This window comes from Pseudorca crassidens, chromosome 11 (genome assembly GCF_039906515.1).
Source record: "Pseudorca crassidens isolate mPseCra1 chromosome 11, mPseCra1.hap1, whole genome shotgun sequence".
NCBI classification, from domain to species: Eukaryota; Metazoa; Chordata; class Mammalia; order Artiodactyla; family Delphinidae; genus Pseudorca; species Pseudorca crassidens.
Genome location: NC_090306.1, coordinates 22,341,917 through 22,358,719, shown reverse-complemented (window position 1 = coordinate 22,358,719; position 16,803 = coordinate 22,341,917). Strand labels below are relative to the sequence as shown.

Here is a 16,803-nt window from a genome sequence, read left to right as displayed (position 1 = left end):
ACCCCACATCCATCACCCACGCAAATATCATAACATCCACCCTTACAATATCTACCTCACCCATCAGCTCCTTTTTATCCCCATTCCCACCTCTTTAGCTCACCTGAACCACTGAATGGCCGTTTAACTGATCTCTCACAAACCATCTGCCCACCTACTCCAGTTCATTCTTCATGGTTCTACTAACCTTGCACAGTTCAATTATAACTATTTTTCATATTGCAAATAATGTTCACTATTTCCCCATTACCTACAAAGCTAGGGATAAAAATGCTCCAGTCTGGCTTTCAAAACTACTGTATCGATTAGACTTCCTTTTAAAATATGCTACAGAACCAACTCTGGCTACCTTAAGCAGAAAAAGACATGGGCTGGTTCACAAAATTGAACTTCCCATCATTTTCCTTCTTTGTATGATTGTTCTCAAAATTCTTATTCTTAGAGAATGTCTGATTCAGCATATCCCCAACTCTTGCTAATAGGAAGACAAGGAACATTCCTTCTTCTCGTTAATAGGAAGACAGGAACAGAGAACAATAGGAAGACTGAAAAGCCACCTATAACTATGCCCACTGAGAAAAGAAAGTTCTTTCAAAGCAAAATCAGGATGCTGTTACCAAAAGGAGAAATGAACGGTAGGGAGCAAGACCCAAAAATGTCCACTACATTCAAAACATGGACCCAGGGCTTCCCTCGTGGCGCAGTGGTTGGGAGTCCGCCTGCCGATGCAGGGGACATGGGCTCGTGCCCCGGTCCGGGAAGATCCCACATGCCGCGGAGCGGCTGGGCCCGTGAGCCGTGGCCGCTGAGCCTGCGCGTCCGGAGCCTGTGCTCCGCAACGGGAGAGGCCACAGCAGTGAGAGGCCCGCGTACCGCAAAAAAAAAAAAAAAAAAAAAAAAAAAAAAAAAATATATATATATATATATATATATATATATATATATATATATGGACCCAATTTGACTGAATTAAAAATGGGGAGGAATTTTGTGCTTTCTTTTCTGAGACATCAGAGGTCAAAATGGGGGAAATAACCACCCATGAAAGCTAATGTCTGATAGTGTCCTTGGGGGTGGGGGAGAAGAGAGGCTAGTGGTTTGAAGGAAATGTTTTTAAAAATGCATGCAGGGACTTCCCTGGTGGCGCAGCGGTTGGGAGTCCGCCTGCCAGTGCAGGGGGCACGGGTTCGAGTCCTGGTCCGGGAGGATCCCACATGCTGCAGAGCGGCTAAGCCCGGGTGCTACAACTACTGAGCCTGCACTCTGGGGCCCGCAAGCCACAGCTACTGAGCCCATGCACCACAACTACTGAAGCCTGCACGCCTAGAGCCCGTGCTCCACAATAAGAGAAGCCACCACAATGAGAAGCCCGTCGACACAACTGGAGAAAGCCTGCGCGCGGCAGCAAAGACCCAACGCAGCCAAAAATAAATAAATAAAATAAATAATTTTTTTAAAAAAATGCATGCAAAGATTCAAGATGTCATTGTGAGTCATGAGGATAAAGATAAATTGTTTTCATTTTTTCTGTTATCAACCAATTTCCACATAACTACAATGTCCTTTGCAAAACACCCTATAGTGTTTTTTAAAAAATAAGTTTACGACTGTAATATAAGAACAGCCAGAATTTTATTAGGAAGAAAGTCAGTAGGGTAACAGTATCTTTAGGAGAGTAACAAGTCTTCCACTTCCAAATTCAAGAAAGGGGCAATAATCTCCCGCAGTTCCCACATTCTGCGGCACCCAAGCATTGTAGGGAGCACCTTTTCAAAAATAAACGTAGCATCAAAAAATAGTATGTAACACGAAAGTCCGGTGAAGGTGAGGACATAAACATGATGAAAATCCTCAGTGCACATTTCTTAGAAGGAAAGAAAAACATCTGTGTTAAGAACATTCTGAAGGATATAGAGAACAAATTAGTGGTTACCAGTGGGGAGAGGGAAGGGGGGAAGGGCAAGATAGGGATAGAGGTTAAGAGACACAAACTATTATGTATAAAATGAATAAGCAACAAGGATATATTGTATATTACAGGGAAATATAGCCATTATTTTGTAATAAATTTTAATGTAGTATAATCTATAAAAGTATTGAATCACTATATTGTACATCTGAAACTAATATAATATTATATATCAGCTATACATCAATCAATTGATAGATAAGTAAACAAACAAACAAATAAATAAAAGAATGCCTAGAGGGGTGGGATAGGGACGGTGGGAGGGAGGGAGACGCAAGAGGGAAGAGATATGGGAACATATGTATACGTATAACTGATTCACTTTGTTATAAAGCAGAAACTAACACACCATTGTAAAGCAATTATACCCCAATAAAGATGTTAAAAAAAAAAAAAAAAAGAACGTTCAGAAGAAAACCGCACTGATGTGACTCCTGGTTCCTCCACCCATGTAGCTCTATAAATTCAAGTAAGTAACTGAATTTCTCTTAAACTCTGTTGACATCTGCAAAAGAAGGAACTTGGAGTAGATGGACCTAAGTCCATCCTAGGGCTGGCACTGGAATTCTAAGATTCTAAAGCCATGAAACAATGAATCCCTGGGTTACTGTGAGGCTCTTTCCTTTGAAATACTCTTCTCACACTCTAGCAGTTATTGCCATCTCTACCTCACTTGGGAGGTATAGGATGCCTATTTGGGAGGAAATAAAGGCGCAGGCAGTTAGATTTTCCTCAGGGTACAAAATACCATGTGACAAGTGGAATTCAGCTCTCTCTATCAACAGTTTTATCCCAGCACCAGACATGCCCTTTTTGTATTTTATTTATTTGCTTTGAAGTCCTTGCATTATTATTTTCTAATTATAAATGCAATACATGATTGGGGTAGAAGATCTGGAAAATCCAGAAGAACACAAAGAACAAAAGAAATGTCACAGATAATCCAGTTGCTTGGAGATAATTACCTTCTATAACAGGTTTCAGAAGAGCAAATCTAGAGCACAGTTAAAGCTAGCCATGGATCTATGTTGTGACCCAACTCAGTGGATTCCATGAACCTGAGCCAAGTTTCTTGGCATTATTGCCACTGGCTATCTCTTGGCAGTTACACAAATCATTGCTTCTACTTCACACATTTATTAAAGAGCCAATGTTCCTAAAATACTCTATTATGAAGAGACTGTGATGGCTGCCAAGGTGAAGCAGAGATGTTCTGTCCTCAGGGAGCACTAAATCTAGATTTGTTCTTTCTTATGAAAAGAAAAATGACTCACTACCAAAACATATCTAGTAAATAAATACTGTCTTCCTAAATCCCAAAATTAATCATCTTCAGAAATGCTAAGCTGGAACATTCTCAAAGAAACACATTTTAACATTAATTTTTAAAAAAAATTTTTTATTTGGCTGTGCCAGGTCTTAGTTGCCGCATGTGGGATCTAGTTCCCCGACCAGGGATCAAACCCAGGCCCCCTGCATTGGGAGTACAGAGTCTTAGCCACTGGACCACCAGGGAAGTCCTAACATTAATTTTTAAAAGAGAAAAATCGTTTTTTTCTAAATTACAGATAACTTGGAAAACAGAGAAATGAAAAAACTATAATCCCATCACTTTAATATAATCAGCTAAGTTTTCTTTTTTCTTTCTTACCTTTCCTCCTTTGATTTATTCATTCTTTCTATTTTAATTTTTGGTTTTTTCTTTTATTTTGTTTTTCTTTGGTTTGTTTCTCTTTTGGTTTAGAATGTGTCCTTCTAGTTTGCCCTTTCTTTCAATGAACACTTCAGGTATGGATGGATTCAGATCTATTTCTTGATACTACTGAATCACTTGATTTTTTTCTTTTTTGCGGTACGCAGGCCTCTCACTGTTGTGGCCTCTCCCGTCATGGAGCACAGGCTCCGGATGTGCAGGCTCAGCAGCCATGGCTCACGGTCCCAGCCGCTCCGTGGCATGTGGGATCTTCCCGGACCGGGGCACGAACCCGTGTCCCCTGCATCGGCAGGTGGACTCTCAACCACTGCGCCACCAGGGAAGCACTACAAAACATTCTTAAATGTTCCTTCTTGCACGCTCCAGGGCTTACTATTCAGGGATGTTCTCCTTTGAAAACTGCAAAGATGTGGATGCCTGGGGATCTTCCTGTTGAACGTGATCTCTTTCTTGCTCAGCTTGTTCACTCTGCAGGTCCCGGTCATGCCCAGCCTCCAGCTCCAACATATCCTGATAAAGATCATGAAGAAAGCAAAGCAGAACAAAAGGGTTATCACAAGAGGTGGTGGCCCCCCTTCTCTGGGGGCAAGCACATAGCCCCCTCTGAGGCTGGAGTCTTCTGATGCATCTGTGAGGTAGGCTGACATGTCCTCCTGCTCTGTGACAGAGGAAGGCTGGGGCAGGGACATGGAGAGTAGAGAGAACAGATCAGTTTCTTATTGAAATATCTGTGTACATCACTGACCAAGTCAATAGGAATAACATTCACATACCTCTACAAATTGCCTTCATGTACATCATTTCTTTTAATTCTCGTGATAGCCCTGAGGTGGATAAAGGTAGGTACTGAAATCCCCTGGGCCATTCCTATTTGGTGATTTGGTCAAGGTCATATGGTGTAGTGAGTTAAGTGATGACCCCAAAATGATATGTCCATGTCCTAATACTAGGCCCTGACAATGTGACATTATTTGGAAAAAAAAAAAAAAGAAAAAGGGAGGGGTTTTTGCTGAGGTAATTAAGTTAATAAACTTGAGATGAGATTATCTTGGATTACCTGGGTGGGTCCTAAATCCAATGACAAGTGTCCTAATGAGAAACAAGAGGAAACAACACAGAGAAACTCTTGTGAAGACGGAGGCAGACTGGAGTTTATGCAGCTACAAACTAAGGAATGTCTGGAGCCAGCAAAACCTGGAAGAGGCAAGGAAAGATTCTCCCCAGGAGCCTTCAGAGGGAGCGTGGGCTCGCTGACCCCTTGATTTTGGAATTCTGGCCTCCAGAACTATGAGAGAATACATTTGTGTGTGTGTGTGGTTTTTTTTTTTTTTTTTTGCGGTACGCGGGCCTCTCACTGTTGTGGCCTCTCCCGTTGAGGAGCACAGGCTCCGGACGCGCAGGCTCAGCGGCTATGGCTCACGGGCCCAGCCGCTCTGCGGCATGTGGGATCTTCCCGGACCGGGGCACAAACCCGCGTCCCCTGCATCAGCAGGCGGACTCTCAACCACTGCGCCACCAGGGAAACCCTGTGTGTGTGTGTGTGTGGTTTTAAACCACCAAGGCTAATTTGCCATAGCTGCCACAGGAAACCAATCGACATGGCTGGTAAGTATATGGACTAGAACTTGAACTAGGTTTTCTCATTCCAAAACCATGGAATTGTATTTAGGACTTGGGTTCAGGTTAAAGAATACCTAGTCCCTACCGTTGGCACTCTCACAACCCAGTGTCACCTCACCAGTGATGTAGGTTTATTATCACATTTACAGATGAAGAAACCAAGGCTAGATTTTCCAAGTATTACGTGACTGCACTATCTCTTAGCTACCTCTTCATGAATAAAAAGCATCCATCATTTCAATTTCTTTCCACCATATCTTTGACCAGTATATTCAAAAGCAGCAGACACGCTGTGATGTAGAGAAAGACATCACACTGGAAATCAGAGGACCAGAGGTCTAAGTCCTGTCCTACTGCTGTGGATGTTGAACAAGTCACCTAACCACTGTAAAGCTCAGCTTCCTGGCCTGCAGTAAGAAAATTGGGCCAGATCATCTCTAGAGTTCTATGTCCAATAATTGATGGTGATATTTCTTATCTTTATCGGTCATTTCATGGTAATGGTTAATATACTGCAAAAGAGTCAAAAGGCAGGAAGTAGAAACAAAAAGAGTTTTTCAAATCTGCAGGACCGAACACATAAAGAAATGTGTGTTTTTTAAATAACAGACTAAACGTGTACTTGCACGAAATACACAGTCTAAGGGCATTCTTTTCCATTTACATGCAGCTCTTTGAAGAGCTCACATGTCTCCATTTGGATGTTTCCTAGGCACCACAAACTCAGAAAGTAAAAAATGGAACTCGTCATATTTCCCCTCTACCTTGTTCGGGTTCCCCACCCTTGCAAATGGTCTCCCTATCCATCCAGATGCCTCTGCCAGAAACCTGAAAGAAGTTCTTGAATTGCCACGGGAGACATTCTTTTCCCTCTTCATTACCTACGTTATATCCACTTTGTGCATATCCACTAATAATACCTGTCATTTTAATTGGTGTACTTTTTTCCCATCCCCCCAGCATCACTGCTCATGGCATCCCAGACAGGCCCCTACTTTGAGTCCTCCTCAGTTCTTGACTCCTGTTGATGTCCTGGCTTCCCGTCTGCATCCTGCTCTATCCCTACCTCAGTGTCCTGCCTGCCTGTCATGCCTTTTCCTGCACCCTTCCTCTCTCACAACACAGTTTCTCTTTGGCTTCATTATCTTTGCATGTGCTGTTCCTTCTTTCTGAAACGCTTTTCTTCCATCCAGCTCATCCTTCAAACCTCAGTTGTCACATCCCCAGTCTTCTCCCTGTACAGCCCTCCCTCCCGTGTACTTCATAGCTCATCTGCTACTTCTAGGATGGATCTTACACAGCCACGGTCTCGTCTGAGTCCCTCGTAGCGTGTGAGCTCACTGAGGGGAAAGGATTTTATATATATGTATCCTAGCACCTAGGGGATCCTCAGTAAGTGCTTTTAGAATACATAGGCTTCAGAAACAGGCAAATACATTCTGCTTGTGAGAGATGCAAACAAAAGCAGGAAATAGGAAAGTCTGTTCACTGACCTGGCATCCAAAATCGACACTGTATGTAGCAGTGCCAGGGATTAGCAATGTGAAACCAGAGCAAAGTATTCATTTCTAAGTATTTTAGGGGGCTTTGATGGGTAGACATGGCAGCTTTGGCAGTCTGGTTAAAAAGCCTATTTTGTTAATTAACCCAACAATTTTTTCTTTACTCCTCTTAATTCTTTGTCCATTTTCTGGACCTGTCCTTTAAATCTTTCTCTTATAAAAGACGAAGATAAGATTATGCAAAGTAGAGACCTCCTGGTTTGTTTTCAGAGAATAAGAGAATAAGGTGTCTTCCTCAAGAAGTCATATATTTGTCCTTTTGTTAGCAGATAGCCAAATTTTTTAATAATTATTTGTTAATTATGTGATTGCCTATGATTTATTTGTATGTAATTGTAGAATTTTCCATACAAACAGACATGAGGAAATACAATCATAAATTTTAAAAAATATTTTGTTAAACCGTTATGCCCTGATTTGAAGTTTGTAAGAAATAGTCTATAACAATGCCTTATACCCTGAGAGTGTGGACTATTTGATAAACTCTTCCAGAGTGAATAATTTTATTATCTAATTAGACTTATTCTGTCCTAGGCCAACAAGTGATGATATCACCATTCACTGACTAACAGGATTCAGCAGGGTTCACTGAACCACAAGTACAAGGAAGTTGTCCTGGAAAAGTAGGTCTAATGGTAGCAGCCCTTACCTGGAGTCCAGGGACAAGACCCCTGCAAAGAATCAGATGACACTATTTATAGAGTTACACCTTCAATTCATGTGTTCTCTAAGATCATCCCTACGATCACCTCAATTTCCCTATTTTCTTTTCCCATCCTAAGACTACTCTTCTAATTCAGTTCCTATTATTTTTTTTTATAACAAGTATCTGTTTGTCTGTCTCTTTCCACTTTTTGTCTTATTATTATCTATACTCCACACGTCTAACTCCATTCCTTCACACCTTCTATCCCCTTCTATTTCTTTTTTTTTTTCTTTTCCCTTTTTTGAGGTACGTGGGCCTCTCACAGCTGCGGCCTCTCCCGTTGCGGAGCACAGGCTCCTGACGCGCAGGCTCAGTGGCCATGGCTCATGGGCCCAGCCGCTCCGCGGCATGTGGGATCCTCCCGGACTGGGGCATGAGCCCGTGTCCCATGCATCGGCAGGCGGACTCCCAACCACTGCGCCACCAGGGAAGCCCCCTTCTATTTCTCTTGTTTCTTTTTTCCTTACTGCAGAGTCCTTGAAGGTAAAGTCCAGTTTGGGATATTCTTTGAGGACCTTTCCTCCTATGGATTGTAGAGTTAGCCATCCTCGTACCCAAAATGTATTCAAAAGAGAAGTAGACAAAGAGATGAATCCTGAGCTTCCATAGGGGGCTGGATAAGCCTAGGAAGAGGAAATACCCACTCCATCATTTCTGTATGTTTTTCTGACGGTTGAAATCACCTTCCTCTATAGCCAATAGCCTGGGGAATCTATGGGGACATCTGCTCATCAATAATAAAAGGGGTCTTGGCCATGCATTTGCTTTCAACTAAATGAAAGCGTAAACCCTCTCCAGGACAATCTCAGGCATTTTGTCCAAATTTCTCCATTCCATGTCAGCTGGGTGACTGAATTTCAGACTGAGAGGGGTTCAGACTGAATTAAGAGTAAATGGGTGCTCACTTCAGCAGCATGTATACAAAAATTGGAACAATATAAGGATTAGCATGGCCCCTGCACAAGGGTGACATTCAAATTCGTGAAATGTTCCATATTTTTTGTGAAAGTAAAAACATCCCATTTTAAACGGCATCAAGAAGAATAAAACACCTAGGAATAAACTTAGCCAAGAAGGTGCAAGACCTATACTCTGCACACTATAAAAAAATTAATGAAAGAAATTGAAGATGATATAAGGAAATGGAAAGATATTCCATGTTCTTGGATTGGAAGAATTAATATTTTTAAAATGGTCATACTACTCAAAGCAATCTACAGATTTAATGCAATCTCTATTATTTAAAATACCCAGGACATTTTCCACATAACAAAAACAGATAATCCTAAAATTTATATGGAACCACAAAAGAACCTGAATTGCCAGAGCAATCCTGAGAAAAAAAGAACAAAGCTGGAGGTATCACCCTCCCAGATTTCAGACTGTACTACAAAGCTACAGTAATCAAAACAGCATGGTACTGGCACAAAAACAGACACACAGATCAATGGAACAGAATAGAGAATGCAGAAATAAACCCACACATCTATGGTCAATTAATCTATGACAAAGGAGGCAGGAATATACAATGGAGAAAAAACAGTCTCTTCAGTAAGTGGTGCTGGGAAAATTGGACAGCTACATGTAAAGCAATGATATTAGAACATTTCCTCACACCATATACAAAAATAAATTCAAAATAGTTTAAAGACCTAAATGTAGGAATGGAAACCATAAAAGAGAACATAGGCAGAACACTCTTTGACATAAATTGTAGCAATATTTTTTTTTGGATATGTCTCCTAAGGCAGAAGAAATAGAAGCAAAAATAAACAAATGGGACCTAATTAAACTTTAAAGTTTTTGCACAGGAAAGGAAATCATCAACAAAACGAAAAGACAACCTATGGAATGGAAGAAAATATTTGCAAATGATATGATCGATAAAGGATTAATATCCAAAATATATAAGCAACTCAATATCAAAACAAACAAACAACCCAATCCAAAAATGGGCATAAGACCTGAATAGACATTTTCCAAAGAAGACATACAGATGGCCAATAGGAACATGAAAAGATACACAACATTGCTAAATTATTAGAGAAATGCAAATCAAAACAACAATGAGATATCACCTCACAACTGTCAGAATGGCTATTATCAAAAAGTCTACAAATAACAAATGTTGGTGAGGATATGGAGAAAAGGGAACCCTTGTACATAGTTGGTAAGAATGTAAATTAGTGCAGCCACTATGAAAAACAGCATGAAGGTTCCTCAAAAAACTAAAAATAGAACTATCATACAATCCAGCAATTCCACTCCTGGGTATATATCCAGAAAAAATGAAAACACTAATTCAAAAAGATACATGCACCTCAATATTCATAGCAGCACTATTTATAATAGCTAAGATATGGAAGCAACCTAAGTGTCCATCAGCATGAATGGATAAAGAAGATGTTGTGTGTATATATATATATATATATACACACACACAATGGAGTACTACTCAGCTGTAAAAAGAATGAAACTCTGCCATCTAAAGCAACATGAATGGATCTACAGAATATTATGTTTAGTGAAATAAGCCAGAGAGAGAAAGGCAAATACTGTATGATATCACATGTGGAATTTAATAAACAATACAAACAAATGTATATAGCAAAACAAAAAGGGACTCACAGATGTAGAAAACAAACTAGAGATTAACTAAAAGGGGGAGGTACAAATTAGGGGTAAGGGATTAAGAGATACAAACTACTATGTATAAAATAGATAAGCAACAAGGATATATTGTATAGCACAGGGAATTATAGCCAATATCTTATAATAACTTTTAATGCAGTATAATCTGTAAAAATACTAAATCACTATACTGTACATCTGAAATTAATATAATATTTTAACTCAGCCATACTTCATTTAAAAATGAGTAAATGGATCTCTCTAATGCATCTATTGGAAGACAATCTGCAATCCAGGGGCAATTCTACATACAGTAATTTGCTCTGAGGTAAAAAATGTCACAGTTATTTCACAAATCCCAAGGACAAAAATAAGGTAATGCACAATTCTTTGTATGGGAATACTAGTAAGTCCCTTGTGTAATAACAGCAGGCTTCAGAGGAGAGAATGCCTCCATCTTGATTTTAAGCCCTGAACATCTCACACCTATTATGAGGAAACCTTGTGATAATATCCTTGCTGCTTTGAGATATGAAATATGAAGTTCCTCTCTTCACCCACTGTGACATTTAAGTCTGTCCCTTACCCATTTTTTAGTCTCCAAATCATGAAGGAAGCCAGTTTGAGAGTTTTCAGAGAAAATGTCCTCATCATCTGATCTGTCCAAGATGTGGTCCATTTTGGTAAATTCCCTTAGCAAACTGTAAGGCACACAACTGAAAAAGATACTGTTCTTATGTCTTCGGTCTATAGCTTAGGCCTGCCCTAAACTACTCTAGAGGGGGAACACTGGATCTTTCCGGCCCCAAAGAGCACCTGGTACGCTTGTACTGATTTCATTCTGTGTGAATAATGTCTAGTGTAGTGCATTACACGAGATAGGAATAGAGAGGCTGGATAAATATTTGTTGACTGAATCAATAAATGATTCAAAGTGAGATTCTGAATTCTGAAGCCATTGCAGCTCTTTGTGTGTATATGCAAATGCGTGTGTAAAATAAACAAATAATAAATAAATATGCTTCTTTAAAAAGTAGAGTTAAAAAAGTGTCATATGCTTCAAAGGAAAGGAGTAAGTCTGTGCTACCATCATGATTTCTAGACCCAAGACGTCCTCCTCCCAACATTTACTAGTTTCTTCTTTATTCTTCCACAGAGATTCTATGCATAAATAAGCAGCTATGTTTATATAAATATATACGTGCCTTTTTAAATACAAATGAGAGGATATTATCCTGGAGTCCATTTCATATTAGTACCTATAGAGCTGCCTCTTTTTAAAAATTGTTATATGGTATTCCATCATAATTTGCTAATCAGTTCTTTATTAATGTTTATGTACACTGTTTCTAATCAAATGCTACTGCAAACAATGCTGCAGTGAATATCCCTACATATCTGTGTGTATATGTACAAGAGTCTCCATTGGATAACCCTAAAAATAGAATTGCTGGGTCAATAGATACGTATATTTTAAATTTTTGATAGATTTTACCAAATTATGCTTTGAAGAGGTTAAATCCATTTACACTTTCAGCAAAAATGATGAGACTGCCTGTTTTCCAACTCCTTTTCTAAAACCACGTGTTAGAAAAGTTTTTGATCTTCGCCAATCTCGTATGTTTAAACTGGTATCTCACTATAGTTTTAATCTCTTTTTATGAGTAAGGTTGAGCATCTTTGCCCGTACGTTTAAAACTCATTTGTACTTCCTTTGCTATGATAATCCCTTGCCCATTCCCTATTGGACTATTGTCCAATATATGCTGGGCTGCATATATGTGTATAGATGTGCACACACACACACTCACACACTCAAGGATACTTTTAAATGAATTGCAATACACTTGTGATGGAGGCCTAAGGCAGTGGTTTCCTATCTGTGGGTCTTGAACCCTGAGTTGGGGGACATTCTATACCTACCCTGATAGAAAGTGGTCCTGGAAAGTGTATAGATTTCTATAGATTCAATAAATACTGCTGAATGTTTCCAAATGTATATGCTACTGTTATTAATAAATTATAAATGGATTTAAAAACATCCTTGATATCATAGTAGCTTTTTTGACATATGAGGGGTTCTGGAAAATCTTTTCCTTTAGAAAAGTTCTTCCAATTTAAAAAGGTTGTTAACCATTGGTTTGTATTAGTATACATTTTTATCATGTATTAACAAATGCATAAATACTTAACAAATATTTATATGAATGTGTGCTTCCTCTACTCTAGAAACCATATTAAATGGTTTATATCTTTAGCAGGTGAAGATGATGAAGGAACAAAACAATCAACATTTTTTCACAAATTGAGATGAGCATCTTGACCATTCCTACTCAACTGATATCTGCCTAACTTATGACCATAGGTCCCTTGACTATCTCACAGGACCTACCACACTAGATATTCGTGAGATCAAAATTAGAAGCATTATAGAGAAGAATGTCAACCCCAACCCTGAACTTGGAAATCTCGTCATGCGGTCCTACCAGGCTGAGGAAGTCTCCAGACAGGACCCCAGAAACTGCCCCTGGGAGCTCAGCCCTGACTTACTTCTGCATTGCACCTTCAGCCACATCGATGTTTTGGAGAAAGCCATTGTTTTTCTCTGTCAATTCTTGCTCCTTCCCAGCTGGCTTCATCTGCAGAAGCATCTTGACACTTAGCTTCGTGAGAGCCATTTCTTCAGCACTGCAGGGGCAATGGTATATTTCTTTCTATTTGTAAATTGATGTTTGTTTTACTCTTTTCCTATCGTTGACAATTATTTCTAATTTCTCACTGCTGTAAACAATATAGTAATGAATATATTTGTTTAGGAATTTTCAGTGCATTTCAGTGCATTCAGTGTATTACTTACTTAGAATACTTCCCTAGAAGTGGAACTCCTGGTAATATGATATACTGATTTTTAAGGATTTAGAAAAATATTCCCAAATTACTTTCCTAAAGGTTCAACCAATATATATTACTAGCAGCTGTGTGTGAGAAAGAGGCACCTTCATTTCAGTCTGATAGGCAAGTGTTAGCTGCAGAGCAGAGAATTGAATTGTTAAGAGTATTTAAGTACTGTAGTGAGAAAAATAATAGTAAAAGGAAATAGGAAAGAAGGTAGAAAAGGGTGAGACAGGTTCTAGGAATCTCATATGAAAAGCCATAATAAAGGGTCCATGCGAAACATAACTTGTAGTAACTAGCAGAGATCAGAGGTGGTAGCCAGCCTTAAACAGAAAGAAACCTTTTCCTTTGTGCACTCAACTAACTATAATAAATTGTCACTGGAGGGTGGTCTGGTCCCCAGGACCCTGTGGGACAGAATCCCTGAGGGACAGAGGGGACGGTAGACTGACAGGAATGGAAGTGATTAGCAGGGATGGTCCTAGAAGAGTGATTATGGCTGCGATTAGAAACAGAGGGAAGGAGAGGCACTGGGAACCACAGAGGTACTGGAATCATCTGAGCAACCAAGGGCCCGGCCTATCACTCTGGGGCAAAATTGAGCTTTATCTTTGACCTGTGTGGGGATCCACAGTGGATGTTGTTCAAAGGGGACCCCTGTAAAGTTGAAGCAGCAGAAAAAGGCCAGAACCTTGAGCGCAACAAAAAAGAATAAACCTTTGATCTCTCTCAGGAAGGACACTGTGACCTGCCCGATCTCATCACAGCTCCCATCCGGACAGTCCGTCTGTAACCTGAAGCATTACTAACACAATTCCAAGCTCTGAAAGACAATGACCACTGAGATCTACCTAGTCTCTTTCCTGTCCGAAAATTAGAATCCTGTACAAATAATAAGGTTTCCTTATTTTGGTAACTTTTTGACATCCTAATGGCTTCCATTGGGTGATTTAAAAGGAAAATCTATTCTTCTCAATTCAGGTAGCTACACAAATTCTGCCTCCATACATTTCCTCACATTTCAAATAACAGAGTCCTAATGATGGCTTATGTTTGTGCGGCTCCTAATAAATTACACAGTGTTTCTCACGTATGTCCTTATTCAGTTCCCACGACAACACGGTGGGGAAGGTATTAGCCCCATTTTCTGTGCACGTTGACCAAGGCTCTGGGAGTTCGCATGATGTACTTAGCAAAGCCAGGACCCAGAACTCCCATATCCTCACAGCTACTCATAAGGGATTTCTTCCCCATCCTAAAGATGATCTAGATGAAGGCTCTCCAATAAAACTTTCTGTGATGATGGACATGTTTTCTACACCGTTCATTTCAGTAGCACCAGCCACCTGTGTCTACTGAGCACTTGAGATGTAGCTAAGGCAACCGAGGAATTGAATTTTTAATTTAATTGAAATACATTTAACTTTAAATAGCCACCTGTGGCAAATGGCTACCATATTGGACAACTCAGAATTTTCTAGACCAGGGATCAGCAAACTAGAGTCCACAGGCCAAATTCATCCTGCCATCTGTTTCCATAAACAACATTTTATTGGAACACAGCCATACCCATTCCTTCATGTATTGTCTGTTACTGCTTTGGTGCTGCAATGACAGAATGGAATGGTTGCAAGACAGACCTAAATTTGGCATGCAGAGCTTAAGATATTTACTATCTTGCCCTTTACAGAAAAAAAAAAAAAAAAAGTTGCCAACCCCTGTTCTAGACCATCACTTTTTTCCATGAAGCTTTTTCTATGGGTGTTTGCTACAATGAATCAACTGAATACATTGAATAAGAGCTTGGATTTCGGAGAGTCAGGCTGAGTTCGTATCACGGCATCAACACTCAGCAGCTGGGCCTAATCTTAAGGTTCTAGGTCTTACATTCCTCATCTGTAGAATGGGATTTAACACAGTGCAAAAGCTGGGCAATGGTATCTATCTATTTATAACAGTAGGAATGGGAGCTATTGTAAGGTTTCTTTGGCTTCAAATATTACAAATAATAATAATATGCTTACACACGTGCAGCACCTTCAGTTTAAGAGGCACTTTCACTAAGTTGTTTCTTTGATCCTCACACCTACCCTGTATAGTCAGTCAACCAAGGCAGATCTTATTACCTCGATTTTTTTAGATGCAGAAACTGACACCCAGAGATGATCCATGATCTGCCCAAAGTTTTATTGCTAGAAAATGGTAGAAACAGGATTTCAACCTGCCAACCTCTGGCTACAAGTTTTGCAGTCATCCTACCATTAAACATAAATCTGACGCCCAACATGTTTTAATGGATTGGTTAGCAGCCTTCTTACCTCAAAATAAGCCATCTTTTGAAGCTAACTTTTGGCTAGTTATGTAGTGTGGACCCTTGCTATTCAAAGTACGGTCTGTAGATCATCAGTATAAACTGGGAGCTTTTGCTAAACACACAGAATCTCAGGTTCCACCCTAGACTCACTGCATCAGCCTCTGCATTTTCGCAAGATGCCAGGTGATTCCCAGCCATATTAAAGTTTGGAAGTGCCTGCACTCTAGGCCTCATCAGCTAGAATCTGTCTTCTTCCCCTTCCTACATCCCATCTCTTCATTCCTATATGTTTACACTATGGGCCTCTAGGACTGTTAGGTACAACTGAATGGATCCCTCCTCCTTCCACCCGCACCTCACCAAAACCTTTACAATTACAAATTCGGAGAAGCGTTAGTCAAAAGGAACAGATCAACTGTTTTAAAAGACCACCGATGACATCTCTAACTTACATTTTGTGAGCATTTCCTCTAGGCCAGACCACCCAGATAACCTTCTTCAGTACCTGTTAGCTGGACAATTTGAGATATCAGAAATTTTAAAGCATGGTTCCAAGAATCAGGGATTTGGTGTCACCCTGGCCCTGGCAAGGTTATAATGTGCAGGTATGGCTGTGAAATTGTATATACCTGGTGATATCCTTGCTCTTCCCAATTTGGTGATCACAAATACCTCTAAGTTCGGTGGGGTAGACTAGAAACAGTCAAGTTTCCCTGGAAAATTCTGGTGATGCCTCCTTTCCCCAGCGCCAAAGGCAGAGGGGAGGCCATTGACGAGGGTGCACACTTCGGCAGGTGAGTTTGCAGTTGGACTCGCCCTCTCTGACATTCTACTTGGAATGTGGCACACGTGACCCTTCAACCCCCCTCTCACAAGGTTCCAGGTACGCAGTGCTCTCGCGCTTTTCTTTCACCTGCATCTCCAGCCTGTCTCCCAGCCTTCTTGCTTCTCTTGCCAACTTTCTGGAAACGGAATCCTTCCCCTGCCCCAACCCTCTGTCCATCACCTACTGGCCTCTGACAGGAGGCTCTGGGAGGCTCTTCCCACCTCGTCTTCTCCCATGCCTGCCCTTTCATCTCCTCGCCTGAACGAAGCATCTGAGACCTTCTACAAGGGAGGACAGGACTTCACCTACTCCTTCCCCCCTCAGCAGCAATGAGGAAGCAGTTGGTCATGTTGCAAACCAGGGCTGCTCCTACTTTACGGCTCGGTCACCTACTCGCCTTTGCCTACCACATTCACAGCCCACTCTCACTTCTTCCAGGACTTCAGTGCTAAGTTCACATTTCCCTCTGTACCTCATCTTCTCCCCTCATTCTCCAGGAACTCAGCACCTAGGCGAGGGGCCTAACATTCTGACTTTACAGATTCTCAGTCCCTCAACTCTTAAGG

The 16,803-nt window shown here is 40.5% G+C and overlaps 1 protein-coding gene and 1 non-coding gene across 2 annotated transcripts; one reads left to right on the top strand and one right to left on the bottom strand.

Annotated features, from left to right (window-relative positions):
* Positions 1-1,641: 1,641 nt before the first annotated feature.
* Positions 1,642-12,878, bottom strand: SMCO2 (single-pass membrane protein with coiled-coil domains 2). The gene is given in 5 exon segments (XM_067698606.1): positions 1,642-1,834; positions 1,837-2,041; positions 2,638-2,641; positions 4,057-4,193; positions 12,753-12,878. Coding segments are annotated over 4 exon segments (510 nt in total). The 5' UTR covers positions 4,191-4,193; positions 12,753-12,878; the 3' UTR covers positions 1,642-1,667.
* LOC137203027 (U6 spliceosomal RNA) lies at positions 8,469-8,572 on the top strand. Its single transcript, XR_010932862.1, has one exon. It is a non-coding gene; the product is annotated as a U6 spliceosomal RNA (small nuclear RNA).
* Positions 12,879-16,803: the final 3,925 nt, after the last annotated feature.